We start from the raw sequence: 18,020 nt of genomic DNA on the forward strand, positions 1-18,020 counted from the left end.
TCACAGCCGTTGTAACGCCCCGTGAGGCAGGGCTCGCAGGCGTTGCAGATGACGTTGGGCTCGAAGGCGACGCGGTCGCCGACCTTGAGGTGCTCGACGCTGGGGTGCACTGCGATGACATCGCCGGCCCGACTCGTGCCCGAGAATGTGGTCGGCCTCGACAATCATGGGGCCGATGCAGCCATGGCACCAGAAGTGAATGTCAGAGCTGGTCGAGTCAGTCTTTTTTCTGTTTTCTGGGTTTGACATGATTTTGATCCGACTGCAGACGGACTGTGTGCTGCCGCGTATTTGGGAGAAAGAAAAACTCACCCGCAGATACCGGTGCTCCTGATGGCAACCGTCACCTCTCCAACGGCAAGTCCCTCACCAGAGTTGACCTTCTCAAGAGAGGGCTCGGCCTCGTTGATCCACAGGTCGTGCTTGGGGTTTGTGAAGACGCCAATGTTGCTCTTGGACTGTTTGGCCGTGGCGCCGTTGGTGTGACCGTTGGTACCGTTTGTCGCCGTCATGATTGCTTTGTGTTTCTGATCTCGACTTTCTTCTTCTCCGTCGTATTCGCGTCAATAGTGCCGACCGTGTGCTGCGCGATGACGATGCGAAAGCGTCCTTTCGGCCTTGGCTAGGAGGGTTTGCGATGAGATGGATGGGAGGATGCGGCGGGAGGGGGGTTAGGTAGAGAAGCAGAGGAGCCCAGGGCCGATGACGGGTTTGTAGGAAAGAGGAGAGGAGAAGCAGAGCTGGGCTGGCACGATGCCGTGTGACGACGACCGAAGGAGGGGGAGGGTCAGATCTCTTGCTATATATTGGATGGGAAGGATTTTGGTGACCCCTCCAACCCCTCGGTGGCCGTTTCGCCCCAACGCCGCCGACACGTCTCGTCTCGTCGTTCTCGGCGGCCATTCGCGGCGGTCCCATCGGGAATTCTCAGGACGCAGCAAAACACAGGCCAGGGTTCCCCACATTCAAAGGTCACGCAGGGTACGAAGCTTGTCAAGCTAGATGCGCTCGTAGGGGCGGAAACGGAACATGTGGGCGCGCACAAGGTAGGGGGAAGAGCAGCGGATAGCGGTACTGGCTCTCGACCTTCTTTTTGGTGCGCTTCGGTCGCTGTAAGACCGATTCCCCTTTGCAAGCGTCGAGATGGTTCTGGCGCGCCAATCACGGCGATCACAGGCCATCGCCCCGACTGCCCCGAAAGTTGGGGGGGGGTCCATTGGCCCCGACGCCGTGCCCAGTGAGACTCGGTCCTGAGGTGCCGCCGGTGGGCCTCATCCTATCTGCTGCCACATTGAATTGGGTTTTTCGTCCGCTCGGTCGTCTACTCATCTTCGGCTGCTATATGTGCCCATCATTTCCCTCGCCTCGGTCTGGCTAAAATCCAGCAAGCAGCCTGCTGTGCGGCTAAAGTCTCCAGATGCGATACCGCGTGAACGATGCTATGCACATGGAACACAGCTCTTCCTCGAGTGGGCAAACCCACAGGGGCAGACGATGCATAATGAGACCCCGCTTGTCTGGGTCTACCGACGTCAAGGGACATGGTACTTCCAGGCTTCTAGGCGGGGCTCCAGCTTTTACTCGTATGGACATGTCAGATGCCGTCTCCTTCACAACGAAGGCCGTCTCTTTCACAACGAAGGCCGTCTCTTTCGCATTTTCCTTGGCCCCAGTGTTCATGGGTACAGCAAAAGACGAGGCGGCTCTTGTTGATTGGCACCAGACGGATTCTTGGGGTTGAAGCAGGTCATGGCGATCCTGGCTGTTGCTGGCAGGCGACCTGCCTTTCTCCGTTGCACTCCAAGTCCAGGCTGCGGACCCCCCGCGTTTTGACGAGAAGCTGATCTTGGAATTGCGTAGGATCTGGTGAGGATCGTAGCATCGAGCCTGCCCATCCCAGCCTCGGCAGTTGCCCTGGGTGTTCAGAAATACAAAGAGAGCACGAGCTCCGGGGGGCGTGATGCGGATTACTGGAACTCGGGTTTGTGGCTTGTTCATGCATTGTCCGTTGAATCTTGCATCAAGGATGGAGGCTGAGCGACGTTGGGCTTTTGAGTGCCGAGGTTTCTCCCGACGCAAAAACATCGGGCCTCGCCATGGTGGTGCGGTGTTGGCGTGCCCGCCTAACAGCCACAGTCATATACCTAGGCCCAAGACACCTCACTGGCGGGTAGCGCCTAGAGGGAAGAATGCCTGGAATGCCCAGTGGCAGGCTGGTCCCTGCGCAAGCGCCATCCCTCGTCAGGCAAGTCGGTCAGGAAACAATCGTCACTGGACCCTGACCCTGGACAGACATGGCCCTGGACCTGGACCTCGACCTGGACCTCGACCTGGACCTCGACCTGGACCTCGACCTGGACCTCGACCCAAGCTTGGACCTGCACTGGAACTTTGACTCCAGCATTTCGACATCATCCTCGCTTCCACCTTGACGTCGCCGTTGCACCCTACCCGCACACCCACCTGCACACCCACCACGAACCCCTCGTCTCGGCAAGCAGACCCCTCCAGCGACATCGAGGCCCGTCCTCCCGCAGCCTCGAACCCACGAACCCGGCCCAATGCCTCGCTCGGCGCCAGCTGCACGCTAGCCTCCCCTCTCTCCCTCTCTCCCTCTCCCCCCCTCTCTCTTCTGTCCTTTTACCTAAATGCCCTCCTTCTTCCCCTTCACCCCGGGCCAGGAGTCCCGCGCCCGCTTCCAACCCGAATCCTCCCCACTCCTCGGTCGCTTCCGAGCCGTTCCGCCTTCCACCGCCCGGAGGCCCTCTCATGGCGCCCTAGGCCTGCCGTCTTCGGCCCTCGGGAACGGCCGAGGGAGCGTCCATGTCGGCTGCGGCGCCGTCTTGGCGGCCGGCCTCGATGATGACGACGACGACGACGACGACGATGTACAGGCGGCGCTTGATGACGCGCATAACGAGGGCACGGGGTTGGGGAGGAGGATATGGAGGAAGACGGTGGATGTTTGGATCGAGCCGAAGCAGGGCGCTGTGAGGAGGGTGGTCGATGTTTGGTGGAGTCGATATGGTGTTTTGGTCGTGCTGCCGGCCGTCCTGGTATGTCAACGAGGAAAGACGTGGGAGAGGCGGAGAAAACTGTTGTTACATTGCTGACCACGTACAGGCCATCGGATGGTGCGCCCTTCCCTTCCCGCAGTATCCCCTCCTCGACGACGGCGACGGCAACGATCACCACGGCGGCGACGGCGTTCCCTCTGATGCACCCACGCGCAAGACACCCGGCCACGGCCAGCCTCGCGTGCGCGTCAACTTTTGGTTCTTCCTCTTCGTCTACTACAATTTCTACAACCTGACCGCCCTCATATGGATCACCAAAGTCTTCAACCTCTACAGCCTCAACTGGTGGCCCCAGTCTCTTGGCTTCCTGCCCACCATCTCACTCATAGCCACCCTCGCCCTCGTGCTCCCGATCCCCATCTACCTCACCCCCGAGACGCGCTTCCTCACCGTCCACAACACCTCGTGGATCGCCTGGACCTTCATCGTCATGGCTGCCCCCGTCGCCATCGCCTTCCTCATCCTCACAACGTCCCAGCGCCACCACCTGGGCCTCCGCAACCGCATGTCCGACACGCAGCGCATCTTCACGACCTCCTGGTGGACCGGCGGCGACCTCGGCGGCGCCACCCCTCCCCGTCGCGTTCCAGCCGGCCCCGCCCCTGACGCTCGTGGCAACCAGCAGGGCCGCCGCGGGCGGCAGACCCAGCAGCGTCAACACCAGCAACCGCTGCTGGCCCGCCTGCGAGCCCGCTGGCTTCCCGCCAGCTTTGTGCGCTTCATCTGGTTCTGTCTCGCGCTCCTCGTCGGCCTCATGGCGTACGTCATAGGAGAGGGCGTACGCCGAGATATATCTCCGCACGCTGGCCTCACGACAACCTCGAGACCATCATGTACGTCTACAGGTGGGTGGTCACCGTGCACTTGCTCGACCTGCTGACGGGCTGGCTGCTCGGCATCCGCGAGGGCGAGCGCGTCGGGAGCTACCCGCTGAGCTGGATCTTCAAGCTGTGAGATTGTCCCCCCCCCCCCCCCTCCTCCGCCTTTTTGGGAAGGAATCTATTGAAAAAGAAAACCACCAACTGACAGAAAGGCCCGCAGCTACTTCATGCTCACGTACCAGACCTACGTGCGCGCCCTGTACGCGCGGCTGCGGTCCCCGCAGCAGTTCGTGCTCCTGCAGATCCTCTCGAGCAGCTTCCTCATCCTCCTGACGCCGCTGACCATGTCGCCGCTCTGGCACCGCGTCTCGCGCGCCCTCAACTTCACCGACCAGTCGTACGCCTCGTACCAAAAGGTGTGCACGCGCAACGTCTTCATCCGGTTCCTCGCCGAGAACGTCTCCATGGCCGCCTTCCTCGGCAGCGTCCTCGTCCTGCACTTTGGCCCCAACAAGGACGTCTACCCCTACTTTGCCTTTGACTTTGACGACGACGACTCGGAGCGCTACGACTTTCGCCTCACCTTTTGGGCCTCGTCCGTCACCTGGGCCTGCGAGCTCGCCGCCTCGCTGTGCCTGCGCCTGCTCATCCGCTGGTGCTACGGCGTCGACGTCGGCAGGGAGGGCCGCCTTGACCTTGCCGTCTGGCCCGAGCTGCTCCCCACGAGCGTCGCTGTCATGCTGCACGTCCTGCAGAACATGCTCTTCTCCATCATCCGGTTGCAGTTTCAGCTGCAGTGATGGCGGAACGCCCGTCTGAAGCATGACCTATGTGATCTGGTCCATGACATTTGACAGGCAGGCGGGCAGGTACAGGCTGGAGTATTGGCTGCGTTACTTTGCATGGCGTCCGGGGCTTCATGTCACGAGCGACCACGATAAAGAGCGGGTTGGAGATGAAGACGGTTGTCTCGTTTGGTTCTGCATTGCTTTTTGGGTCTCGTTGTTACGTGCTATTTGGCTTCCCCTTTTGCGTTTGTTGCGTGCAATTTCTTATTTCGAACCGCTGCCATCGCCTGTTGCATACTCAGGTCTAGAGGTACGAGAAGAGAAGAGAAGAGGCGAAGAAAGAGTGATACCCCCTTCATGCGCGATGTTTCTAGCGAGCATAGTACACTGCAAAAATATCCAACTTTAATGACAAGACAGAAAGAATGCGCCATACGTTCTCGTTCGCTTGACCTGGTCCATGACTAGTGCTTTCTGTTCTCTGCAGGCTTGACCGTGATATCCAGCGCTGAACCTAGCACGTTTCTCTACGAAAGTACGGCGATGGAGTCTTGTGGGCTTGATCTGCAGTATGCGGGCTGGCATCCAAGACGCGTTGTAACCTCGCAGGCGGATCTGGTCCACCTGCAAGCGTGCAACACAGCACAGAGAGGTAGGACCAGCGGACCAGTGGCCGAAGAGGAGAGCCGGTTCGCGGGATTTCAGATTGCTAGTTTGCCGAATGGGATGGCTGCATAACGCCCGGCCTTTTGAGCCGGCCGACAGGAGCGACGCGGGCGGCAGACATGAGTAGCTCGAAGAGGCGGGCCCAGGCCTCGAGATGATCGTGCTGATCGCACGCCTCTACTCCAGTCTCCTGCCTAGGATTCTCATTCGAGCCGCGTTCTGATGCTTGAACTTTCTCTCTCTCTGCATTGACAACGCGAGTCGACTCGCAAACCCTTCACGCGAGGCCCAATGAAGTTGAACCGTGACAAAGGCGGTGAAAGTAGCCGAAAAGGTAGCTGGATAGCCACAGGCCGCGGATCTAGCCTAGCCCTTGCTCGGTCTACCAAGGTAGTTAGCCAACATGCAATGACGGGAGGTTTCCTGCTCCATAAGTGCTCCTCCTTTCTGGGTCACTGGCGCCTGCACCTCGAGGCTGATGTCGTGCTGAGGGTGATGCAAGGTGGATTCGAGAGTGAGAGATGCTCCAGGGAAAGCCGGAGCGGACGACACAAAGTCGGAGCAGATAGACCAGTTTCTGCCGTCAGGGGGGCATATTGGTGGCTGGCCGCTTCGTACTGCGCGGGTCGGCTTGTGGGCGATTTATGAGGAGGTTTGCCCCTACCCGAAGGGTCACGAAACGGTCGGCAACGGGTACTATACGTAAGTGCGACACCGACCAAGTCATATCACTGAACAGTGGTGGATATAAGAGTGTTTGCATACCAGCCGGGCCATGAGTGACGAAAAACAAGCTCACTGGTTCCAGACCGTCAGCGCCGCTATATGACAAAGTAAATTGGCAGAAGGCTGTTTCGGAAGATATCAGCCAGAGGTCTGGAGGCCGCAGACGGCGGGCGCCCACCGACGTGGGATTTGACCCCACCGAGGCACCAAGAGGGTGTGGTGAGGGCTGTACTGAGAGGATGGCCTCGTCATGTTATAGATGAGCGGTCAGTAACACGTCGCGACTTTGCGTGTCGGGACCAGCTCGGCGACGCGGGGGTCGGGGTACCAAAGGCAACGTCTCGGGTCCGTGATTCGTAGAGTCGATGAACGACGTAGACGTGGTATTGCTTTGTCTGATGCAAAGGACCCCACGCACTTGATGAGAAGGGGATGCAACGCGTGAGCATACTGTGTAAGCTGCGGCGCAATGATCAGAGGCGTGCCCTTCGGTTCCGTCTATTTGAGTATCTCCGCCATCAAACATGTATTTGGTAGCTGTACTGCTGGTGGGGGATGGATACACCCGGCCTGCCGACAACATGCCATTCATCATCGGAGTGTCGTGTCACTCCGTCTCGGATACGTCGGTATTAAATGCCGCTTGCCAGCAAGCAGATTTGACTCATCGCCTGTCGTCTGGCCATCTTGGCCTCGGGCTGGTGTTTCGAGGGCAGGTAGATGGGGCATGGTCGAACGAGCAATACGAGGATGATGAGCATCCCAGAGGTTGCAATGATCGAACTTTGTGCATCTGCAACACGATGACGGCGTTGCTGGTGGCGTCTGGTGAGGGGGGGGGGGGGGGGCCGGCACGAGTGAGTGAATGTGGTACCGCCTGCCTCACTGACCCCGTAGCTCCTTCCTGGCAATATCCATTCTGACATCGGTATTCTTGTCAGCCTTTCCTGCCTGGGCTGGCTGATGCCCCGGCAAGGTTGGAAAGGACATGGATGATGACGCCCAAAGTTTGTCGCTCTGGAAGGAACGATGGTTTAGCTAAGCCCGCAGGCAGGCGGTTACTCTGAGTGTCGGACGCGCCCGCCAAAGTTGAATGCCCCGTGCTCCAACAGACTTTCCAATGACACGGAGCCTCAACCCTTCCTCCCCTCAGAGTTTCTTCCAGTCCTCCAACCTCTATCGAACAATCCAGCTGCCCGGCTGCCGTCGGAGAGAAGAACAAATGCAGCATCACATCAGCCAGGCCTGCATAATGCCAGGCCGATTCGATTTGGTGCAACCTGCGGGCTGCCGCTGACGGAACTTGTCAAGCCCATGTACGCCGCCGGTTGCCGACATGTCTCGCCAGAGCACAATCTTGATGCAACGCATCGCATAACGTGCTGGCTGGGACCCTGAACCCCTCCTCCCAAGGCAACCCCCCCAAAAACCCATCCACCCCTGCCGTACCGACCTAGATCCTTGTCAAGGAGGCTTGCTGATGCTGAGCTTCATTTGTACAGGACGGTAGCATGGCAACATGGCACAGTGGGGTATTCCTTGTGTTTCTGGACACGTTCAGCCATCCACGCAACCGTGGCTGTAGCCATGTCCAGATGGCCTCCGAGGCCTGCGAGAACAAGGCATGACTTCGATGCACCGCCGGTCGGGCCACGCAGGCAAACGACCACTGCTGGCATCGGCTTCTTGTCGGTCGACTGGGTGACACAAAGTTGCCTCTAGGCGTCCCGCCATGACAGGGCAATCAGGGGCCTCGCTGCCTATCTGACCACACCCACACAAACGTGCGCCAGACGGGCGTGGCATTGGCACTGTCAACACCCCATATCTAGAACCTGATCCTGAACTTGACCCTGGACGGACCCGTGCAGGCCGCTGCGAGAGACCATGCTAGGCTTGGGCTTGGGCTGCCCCTCCGACCCCTCCAACAATCAGGGCGCCCCTCCATGGATTCAAGCATCAAGCTTACCCTTGCCCCTCACCTTCAAGGTTTGGAGACAATTCACGTTCGCACCGGATTGCGCGATTCAGATACGAATTTATCTCTCCCAATTGCCCATCAGAGGAGACAGGAAATCGCCTGAAAAATACACCGAGACAAGAGAAAGACCGACAAAGAAAACTGTCCGCTAGTTAGACCGACGTTCCTTGTCCTTGTCATCGAACGCCTCGCCTCGCCTTGTCCTCCTGCGTGTTATCCATCTAGGCCTTATCCTACCCCTCCTCCACTTGCCTTTTCGGCTCGTCTTCCGTCCCTCGCCGGCGCAATTCTGGTTTGCGTTTTGCGCTGCTCACTTGCTAACCCCAGGCTCGCCGGCTGGCGGTCTGCGCCATCTCGCAGCCTGCTTTCGTGCTTTGCCCTGTTCAGTCTGTCCGTCCCGTCCCGTCTGGCTCATCTCCTCGCAGCCTGGGTAGACGGGGACAATTTTACGCGCCTTGTTCCTCCCACGCACAGGCGACCGTGTCGTGGCCATACACTATCCAGCAATAAGGCAAAAAGCCGGGCCAAGGACCACCCTGTTGCCCTGGCTCCTGGCTCTGCCTCACGGTAATCCCGCCGCCCGCCCGCCTGCCGTCGAACTGACCTTACACCCGCTCGCTGGCCGCGCAGCAGCACCACCACCGGCTCTGATGTCCCACACCCACCCACCCCAGACCCCAAAATTTTCTCTCTGATACAAACCCATATCGGCCCAGCCATCCCTCCTTCTGCCTACTTTTCCCCTCTCCTCCTCCTCTCCTCCTCTCTTCTTCCTTTTCTTCTTCTTCTTCTCCTCATCATGTCCGCCGAACAGCAAATCGCCCCTGGCACCACCGCGTCATCTGCGTCGCCAATCACCCACGTCGCCGCCAACCCCGCCAACCCTCAAGATGCCGAGGGACGACAGCCCACCGCCGCCACCACCGGTTCCTCCGAACTCGCCAGTGGGAAGGTGAAGCTCAAGGCCGCTCTCCGTCACTTCCCCGACTTTCCCCAGAAGGGCATCGATTTTGTCGACATTATGCCACTGTTCCTCGACCCCACCGCCCATGAAACTCTCGTCTCCGCTCTCCACCTCCAGATCCAAGAAGGCTACGGCGGTGTCGTCCCCGACGTTATCGTCGGCCTCGACGCCCGTGGTTTCCTCTTTGGTCCCGGCCTTGCTCTCCGTCTCGGCAAGGGCTTCGCTCCCGTGCGCAAGCAGGGCAAGCTTCCTGGTCCTTGTGTGACCGCTGAATACCAGAAGGAGTACGGCACCGATTTCTTCCAGATGCAGGAGGACGCCATCAAGCCTGGCCAGAAGGTGCTCATCGTTGACGATATTATTGCTACTGGTAGGCACATCTCAGCCGCCTCGAATGCGAAAATTGGGCTTGTTTACTGACTTGATGCAGGTGGTTCGGCCAAGGCGGCAGCTGACCTTGTCAAGAAGCTTGGAGGTGAAATCATGGGTTTCCTCTTCATCCTCGAGATTCCTGGCCTCAACGGCCGCGAGAAGCTCGACGGTATCAACACTACCATTCTCATTGAGGACGCTTGAACGCGTTTACGGGCTACAATGACAGCGAGGGGTGATCCGCAAAGCTTTCCCGTTGCTCAATTACGCCATCGAAGCATGAGTACATATACATACTACGTTCCGGGGGGCGGCACGGGCTGCTCTTGTGCCGTCCTGACACCTTCCCACCGAAAGCTGCACGGTACACCAACGCACGCCGCGGGGCCTGCGTCGGCGTTTCAGGGATTTTCAAAAAGGACATCATTCAAACTTGGCTTGGGAGGGCGGCTGCATGATTGCATTATCTTAGACTAGCTTTGGCATCTGTGCTCGAGCAGACGGCCCGTTGACGGGTTTCCCGCTGCGGGGTTTTGATGCGACAGCTTAATACTCAACAGTATTTGACACATGATATTTGGTCTCTAACAGTGACTGTTGGGGCGGTGGAGCGGTATTTATGCGGCGGCTCTCGGTGCAGCAGTTGGCATGCATGGGTTGAAGTACCCTGAAGGCTAATAAGTACGATGTGGCCGTCACATCATTCCGCACCATTTCTCGCAAGCCATGGTACCATTCAAGTCAAACAAAAATGCAAGTGGTATTATAAAGACAAACTAGTTCATGTCCTCTCATGTCTATGTCATGCCGTCATCCTACTCAACGAGATAACCCAACGTGATGTGGTGGGGGGTTTCCTCTCATCATATGTACATGCCTCGCATCCATCCGTGCATCCCCCCTTGTGCGCCAACGTGCTTCAGAGCACGATGATGTTGTCCACCCGCCGACCCTGGGTCTCAATGACATACTTTCTCCGGACGCCGACGCCCCTCGCGCGCCCGAGCTGCTCCCACGCCGTCTGGCCGCCACGGATCATGACCAGGCTGAGCGGGCGGTGGCGCGGCATGCCGCCAGGTGTGCGCTGCTCGTCCTCGAGGTGCGGCTTGACAATGTCATGGGCGGCGTCCCAGGGCGGGCGATCGACGTGACCGCCGTAGACGGCGTCGTCGTCGTCGACGTCGTCGCCGAGGCCGTCCTCGTGCGGGTCGCTGACGACGACGACGAGGCGGAGCGAGTGCGCCGTGGGCGTGACGGCGGGAATGTTGGCGAGCTTGGCGCTGAAGGAGCAGCCGCCGCGGCGCAGGGCGATGACGTGGTGGTTGCGCGGGATGGCGTCCGGGAGGCGGGCGGTGCAGCCCTGGCCGGCGAGGTAGACGGTGTGCCAGGGCAGGTGGAGCTGGGCGGCGGGCGTGTTCTCGTCCGGCGCCGTGGCCGGGGCCAGGGGCGCGTCGCGGACGTCGGGGAGGGGCACGGCGCCGATGCCGACGGGCAGGGCGGCTTTGTAGGTTTCCATGTGCAGCGTGCGCCGGCTGGCGCCCGCGGGGCCGTCGTCGGGCGAGGGCGTGTTGGCCGGGTCGAAGACGGAGGTGACTGCGCGGACGAGGCTCTTGAGCATGGAGCCGTAGGAGGGGTCGAGCGAGTCCGGTGCCTCGGCGTCGCGTTCCAGCCACGAGGACGCCTCCTCGCTCAGGTGTATCTCGTTGCCGTGCTCGTCGAGCGCCACTTCGACCGTTTCGAGTGGGGTCTCTGCTGTGGTGTTCTCCGAGGGAGGTTCTCCGTAGATAATCATGAGGTCGACGTACGGCGTGTAGCGAACACGATTGAAGAGGGGGTCTTTGATATCGGAGAGCATGTCGCCATCGATGTGTACGATCTCATCCTTGCCGAGAGCTATGTGATTGACGTGCGTGACGCGCCAGGTGTGGTCGTAGTTCGGCGCAAAGGACTCCTCCTTGATAAAAGTAATCTTTAAGCCGTTCAGCGAGGTGATCTTGGCGCCATAAAGGGTCTTGAATGCTGCCGTATTCGCAAACAGCTGGTTCAGCGCACTGCCCTGTTGGTTTGTCGAGGGAAACTCGATGACAAGGGTTGGCTTGAACGTGAGAGCCGCGCAGGTGCCGTTGTCCGGGACCATCGAAGTAGGCAGCGTCCAGGGGAAGAAGGTGTGGTTCTCCTTGTATCGGAGAACAGTCTCGTTGGACCCCTTGAAGGTTGGGACTAGCTTCATGCCACTGTGAGGGTTGGCGACCGTATGCAGGTTGACGAAGCTGGCGGCTTGGAACACGTCGGCGCGTGCGGCCATGGCCGAGCCCGTCAATGGAGGCCTCGAGGCAACCGGGCAAGTGTTGGTGTAATGCTCATCGTGGTACGCCTTGACGCCCTTCACGAGACGGTTCACCTGCGGTTTCTTCTTCTTTCTTGTTTTCTGACCGCGCCTCGAAGCTCGCTGCCCCGGAATGATGAGCGGATGGGCTTCGGTGCTGAAGACGAAAGCGGCATCGAGTTTGTTAAGCGGGTGTTCAGGATCGAAAAGAACATAAAGATACTTCGTGGTTTCACCCAAGAAGAAGCTCTGCATCCGATCTGCCTTTTCGCCCGTGTCGACATTTTGGAGCCCCGACCAGCCGCACTTGGTCCGGCAGAGACGATTGATATCCGCAAGGACCATCTCGCCAACGTGCAGGTACCACGGGTCGCCGGTGGCACGATACAGATAGTATGTCGACTCGATAAACTCGGGTCGCCCGGGCCACCAGCCGATTCCAGAGTCGACCTGCCTCTCTCGAACCGACCATCTCTCTGGCAGGGCACCATAGCGAGTCCAGAGTGCAGTATAGAGAAGGTTCGCCTCCTCACCCTCCGCAACCTCGCCAGCCATGGCCAGCAGGCCGGGATAGAATGCCGCCAGACTGTCGATCCAGGCCGTGAAAGGGTAGCCCCGGGTCCTGTGACCTGTCATGTAGTACGGGTGGTGAGCGTCGTTGTACAAGTGGCGTTTGATAGCCGCATGCGCCTGATGCCAGGCCTCGAGAAAAGCTCCCGCGGTGTGTTCCTCGGGAGTCAAAGGTTCGGTGTGCAACGTATTCGGGTCGAGCCACTGACGGTCTGACGTCGTCGGCGCGCGCGCGGTGACATTGGGAAGGTCGTGGCCGGACAGCAGAATGTGACTCTTCAAAGCATACTCAAAGAAGCTGTCGACGCCAGCGCCGATGCCCGTGTCAAAGTTGACCCAGTCTCCCCTTTCGGGGTCGATGGCGTTGCCGACCAGGCCGATTTCGCTTTTGCCCTTCCAGACAGCCCAGAAGGCGCGTTTGGCTAGATGCTCGAACCTCTGGTCGCCGGTGAGGCGGCTGAGGACGGTAAACTCGAGCACCAAGCTGCCGGCGCCCGCCGCACACGTGTCCGTCTTCTCAGGGTACTTCTGCGTCGAGTCAGGGTCGTTGGGCGAAACCTTATGCAGGGGTGAGTTGATGTAAAAGGGAATGCCATGGCGCAGATTGACACGCGGATATGGCAGACCAGTCGTCGTATAAAAGGCCGGCAGCAGCCGTTCTGCCATGTCGAGGGCCAGTCGCAGGAGCTGGCCGTCGTAGTGGAAGCCGCTCGGCCACGGGATGGGGGCCAGCTCCAGCAGATCCGAGTCGTCGTCATGGTCGTCGTTCAGCCCTGCATGCTCTGGATCATAGCCAGGTATGGGGAGCTCCCCGACGGCGAAGAGGTGGGCGCTCAGAAGGCCGCCCACCCCTCGGATGACGGTCTCAAAGACCTGGACCTTGCTGTCGAGGTCGAACCCGCGCGCACGTATACCCTGGCCCGATGGGCCACGCCGTCCGTCCCCGTAGTAGTGCACAAACTTTTCTACCCCGCCCTGGAACTCTTTGAGAGCCCATTCTGCCGTCTGGTCGTCGGAGGGCGTGCCGGCGAGGATGGCGAGGGTCGACAAGCTGTCGAGAAGGGTAAGGGAGTAGTTGCCGAGGACGTCGTTCAGGTCGTAGTTCCCTGGGTTCGCCGGATCGCGGGAAAGAGGCGTACATGAGACGGGCCGTAGCTGCGAGGAAGAGTTTAGCCCAGGCCATGCGAGGGGAAGATTAAAGATGGTGGGGCTCGAACCTCGTCCTCCGGGAAAGCGTGCTGCATGTAGTTGTTGAAGCCATGCTGGAAGACCTCAACCGTTGATTTCCGGAGCTCCGCCAGGCGGGCCGCACCCATTGACTTGACTCTTGCTGGCCATGTCAGGGACAGTAAGAGACAGCTGAGGAGGGCCAATGTCGACGGCATGATTGCTCGCGCCGGTGCTCCGTCGAAGAAGGTGGGAGAACTATTCACAGGTTCCCATGAATGCGCCCACACGCCACGCCGCCGGCAGGTTCCCGAACTCCAGGAATCGGCGGCAGCTTCAGCAAGGAATCCTCATGAGGGATTTGGGTGTCTCCGGGGCTAGAAAGAAGCAGCGTAGGGGCGGCCAATGTCGAGGTAGCGTCAGGACTGAAGCCCGTTGAATATGGCACTCTGAAGTGGGATGCTGTCATCTTGGCGAGCCACGCGACACTCATTCGCGACGTGGCGCATGGAGCTTCTGTGGCTGGTGCTCATCAACCTTTCCTGTTTTGCTTACCTCAGCAGAGAGACGAGGGAGCAGAAATGGGAGCCTTAATTCTGAGGCTCACTAAGGCCCACCGACTCTCAATCCTCGCCGGATACTCTCACCGAAGCACCGAAAGCACCCCCCCCCCCCCTACCTAGCTACAAGCACGACACAACACACCTGGGGCGTGGCATCCCCGAAAGAGCCCTGTAAGTGGCCAGTGCTCTGCCCTGAACCTGTCAAGGCTCACCGGCGATGGTCCACGTTCCCCGGCCGATTGTGTTCTCGCAGGGGATCCCAGTTGAGGTGCCCGAGCTGCCCCAAGGTACCTCAGCATCTCCACTCGGACCTCTCATGCCAATTTCCAATTCCAACTTCTCATCGTCACACTTTTTTTCTTTTTTTTTTTGGTCTATTCCCGTTCGCTTGTGATCGACCACGGATGCCTTGACATAATCTCAAAAGGTTTGCTAAGCCTTGATCCGGGGGAGAGGGCGTGCTTTTTGTCCCTGTCTTCTGCCAGGAAGTACCGGTACATTCAAGGATTGCCGAGCTCGCGGCTAAATCGTAGCAAGACCCCCCCCCCCCCCTGGATTGGATCAAGCGCCGCGGAAGCTTGCCCATGGTTCGTTCGGTGGTCGTGATGATATATCCGATCGCCAGCCGAAGCCAAGGAAAGGTGATTGATTGCCTCCTGTCTCTGCTGCCGTAGTTTTACCCTTTTCGCCCACCGTCTCTATTTTCCACTCCGGCCCCCATGGCATGCCGGGGCCGTTCCCCCGCCTTGCCAGGCCACGGATGGTGGAGGGTGGTATGCTCTCATCGTTACACCCAAATGGTCATGCGGGCGCTGGCCGAGCATAATGGTGCCATGATATTGCCATTGGGTGAAAGGCTGCCTGTTCACAGACGGGCTGGCTAAGCCTCTCCGTCCAGTCTGCGCACGATATGGAAGGAGGGGAGGATCTGGGGGATTGGCCCTATTCTCGATGCGAGGCTTTGCTCATAGGTCGCAGAACAGGCCGGGCGCAGCAGAGACAGACACCCCGGCCTTGACTCTGGTCACGCTCAGTCGCTCACACTGTTCCCACCCCGTCAATGACTCTTGCCAATGCTGGGCAGCAGTGTGCATTTCAGCCTTAAGATCGATTATGGGTGCGCGGGGGCACGACATGGGCGGCGGGGGGGGGGGGCTTAGCCTACGAAAGATTCGTGGTTGATGTTTCGGGTCGCGTTACACAGCATGTCGGCTCCGCGATGTCAGAGCTCGTTGGTCCTCCTTCGCCTTGGCCACATGGCTGCCATACTTTCTCATGAGTTTGGCTGCCTCTGTTCGTTTCTGTGTGGTTTAGCCTGGCGTCGTGGCGTCTTGTGTGCATGGAATGGGACTACGTTAGACGCTATCGCCTTGTCGTCTTCAAGCCCTGTTCCCCCAACCTCGTTCGAGACCATCATAAAAATTCCTGTATTGCCACTGCCGAAGAAAACCAGACGGTAGAAAAACGAAACTGGCACTTATCACATCTCGCAAAGAAGGACCGACGACAAATCAGGAATTCCGCGACCGCCGTTGTACGAGATGCCAATCCTGCGGATTATACTTTCAGTGCACCCGGTTCAAAAGCCAGCCGAGACAACATCTGAGCACGTTCTGCGGCTCATCAACCCATCGACCTCAGGTAAAGCAAGGACAAGTAGATCAAGTGTGTCACTATATTTATGAACGATCTCAAACCACGAGATTGAGAACACTGTAGAGAGACAGACCCTGAAAATCTCAAGTCAGACGGAGACAGAGAGACAGAGCGAGACACACAAAGATAGACCGCAAGACGGCGAGACAGGAAATCGGAAAAGTTACGCCCTCATCCAAGATACCCACTAAAGAGCTGAACATCTATCGCTTTGGCGACTGAATTTAGCCTCAGTACTTTGCATGGTCGATAGCTGAGTGGCAGAGAATACAAATTGCTAATTGAGGTAAAGGACATAGCAAACTGTACATCTCGGTGTCTGTACTTCCAGATGTCTGTACATCTCGGTGTCTGTACTTCCAGATGTCTGTACATCTCGGTGTCTGTATTTCCAGATGTCTGTCCTTCCAGATATCTGTATTTCTAGATGTCTGTATGCTATCATGTTGCACAGACGTACCCGCCCTCAATCATGTACGAAGGTAACACCTGCATGTATGTACATCAAAGCTCTTGAGTCAGGCCGTGATTATTGTATGTATTTGTATGGACTGAGGCCAACTTTGGGCACCAAAGGCATAACGCCGAACATCTATGAATAGAGGCACACGCACTTATATGCAATGCACATGGCCAAATCGCGTGAGTTGTTCCTATCTACACGCCAGGACGGCTTGCATGGCTCGGCAGCCGTGCAGAGCCTGGCCTCGTCCTGCGGCATGCACCTCCATCCGCCACAGCCGCAAGCAAGCAGCACGCGCGCTCCCATGCGCACAGCCGAAAGCAACACCCGTCTGTCCGCCCCCCGTCCCCGCCCCCTCCCTCCCTCCCTCTCTCAGTGCTGATTCGGCCATGTCCGGTCCCGACGACTTGGACCGCGAGATGACTGGCTGCTGGCTGCTCGGCCTGCATGGCTCGACTCGACGAGGCAAAATCAAACAAGAAGGCAGCGACAGAATAGGCAGCACATGGTGGCTTAGCCGCTGCAAAGGAGAATTTACCAGTCACATCGTTTCAACCAGTCAGTGTTAGAATGGGGGCCGCGCCAGGTCTCTCGCGCTCTCTCTCGCTCTCTCTCTCTCTCCCTCTCTCTCTCTCTCTCTCTGTGTGTGTGTGTGTGACCGTCTCTCCAGCGTCGCTCTCCTTGCTCTCCCTGCTCCTCGTCCTCTCTGGCTCTGACCTTGCCATGACGCTCAATGCTCTGACTCTTGATTCGCCTCCCAGTCTTGTGCGTTAGCTTATTGACCAATGTCCTGTACAAGGCCCGATTCTCTCTTCTTCCCGGGAATCCTTCCAACTTGTCCCCTTCTCGTGCTGAAACCAACGGCTCCACATGCATCGAGACGCCCTCACACGCTCCGCGGAAGCAATCGACGAGACTGACCGGCATGACATGATGCCCTGCCCGGGAAGTCACGTCACAGCGCGAGCTGCCAACTACGGGGCACTTGTTCCAGGCACAACACATGCTCCTTTCTCTCCCTGTACTCGCTGGCCTTTGACCCTCGCGCCAGACCAGGGAATAGCGTCGGAGCCCACCCCCTGGCTAGATAGACGGCGACTGAGGTGAAGCGAGGCGGTCCAGTCGCTTCCAGACCAGGACTCGAATGCCCGATGCTGGGTACATTGGCATCTCGGGTAGCGTGATGCACTTTGTTAACGAGCCATGATCAAGTGGACTTGAGGGGGAGTGTAGGCAAGGGTGACCGGAAAGGCGGAAAGGGGGAGAGCATAAACACCTTGTCACCTTCCCAAAACCGCTCGCGTACGTGTGAACCCAGCATCTACATGTACTCTCGGAAAGCGGGCACACAGGGGAGGTGGCTCTAAGTCAGGGTACCTCAGGGTAGGCAGGTAAGGCAGGGCGAGAGAGAGGGGGGGGGGGGAAGGGGGCAGAGGCGCCAGCAACAACTGGAGAAAATTCACAAGCAACCAAGGGAACGACTGGAGCAACGGGGTACCATGTATGAGCATTGAAAGCTTTTCTACCCTAGCAATGCAGCCATCGGACGACGGAGCGGCAATGGTCTCTGAAAAAGGAGCGTGCTGCTCGCCTGCTTTGCGCAATTTACCAAACTGTCGGGTTCGCTGTCGATGCGGTGTTTCTGCCTCTTTTTTTTTTTCTCCCACCCCCAAGACAAACTGCTTGTTTTTCTGAGCGCCGCTTTTCGTGCCCTGTCTCACTCACACTCTCTGTCCTTTACTCTCTCTCTTTTCCTCTCTCTCTCTCTTCTGCTCAAGACTGTACCCGGCAGTCTGGAAAGTGGCAATCACACAAGCCCTGGTTATGCAGACCGCGCACCCTCCCCTCCTCCCCATCCTTCGAAACCTAGAGCATGTCCT

General features: G+C 58.5%; 4 protein-coding genes across 4 annotated transcripts; 2 read left to right on the plus strand and 2 right to left on the minus strand.

Moving 5' to 3' along the window:
- Positions 1-164: 164 nt before the first annotated feature.
- VDAG_06080 (L-arabinitol 4-dehydrogenase) lies at positions 165-512 on the minus strand (the record flags this gene model as incomplete). Its single annotated transcript, XM_009659094.1, has 2 exons — positions 165-208; positions 323-512. 2 exons carry the CDS (start codon positions 510-512, stop codon positions 165-167), a joined length of 234 nt encoding a protein of 77 aa, XP_009657389.1.
- Positions 513-2,648: 2,136 nt separating this feature from the next.
- On the plus strand, positions 2,649-4,698 carry VDAG_06081 (uncharacterized protein; the record flags this gene model as incomplete). Its single annotated transcript, XM_009659095.1, has 4 exons — positions 2,649-3,056; positions 3,124-3,855; positions 3,903-4,027; positions 4,107-4,698. 4 exons carry the CDS (start codon positions 2,649-2,651, stop codon positions 4,696-4,698), a joined length of 1,857 nt encoding a protein of 618 aa, XP_009657390.1.
- Positions 4,699-8,858: 4,160 nt separating this feature from the next.
- On the plus strand, positions 8,859-9,599 carry VDAG_06082 (adenine phosphoribosyltransferase; the record flags this gene model as incomplete). Its single annotated transcript, XM_009659096.1, has 2 exons — positions 8,859-9,393; positions 9,454-9,599. 2 exons carry the CDS (start codon positions 8,859-8,861, stop codon positions 9,597-9,599), a joined length of 681 nt encoding a protein of 226 aa, XP_009657391.1.
- Positions 9,600-10,314: 715 nt separating this feature from the next.
- VDAG_06083 (endoplasmic reticulum mannosyl-oligosaccharide 1,2-alpha-mannosidase) lies at positions 10,315-13,676 on the minus strand (the record flags this gene model as incomplete). The annotated part of the gene is made up of 2 exons (XM_009659097.1): positions 10,315-13,446; positions 13,509-13,676. The coding sequence occupies 2 exons, from the start codon at positions 13,674-13,676 to the stop codon at positions 10,315-10,317; spliced, it is 3,300 nt and encodes a 1,099-aa protein (XP_009657392.1).
- Between the last annotated feature and the right edge of the window lie 4,344 nt (positions 13,677-18,020).

The sequence above is a fragment of the Verticillium dahliae genome, genomic scaffold (genome assembly GCF_000150675.1).
Source record: "Verticillium dahliae VdLs.17 supercont1.13 genomic scaffold, whole genome shotgun sequence".
In the NCBI taxonomy this organism is placed as follows: Eukaryota; Fungi; Ascomycota; class Sordariomycetes; order Glomerellales; family Plectosphaerellaceae; genus Verticillium; species Verticillium dahliae.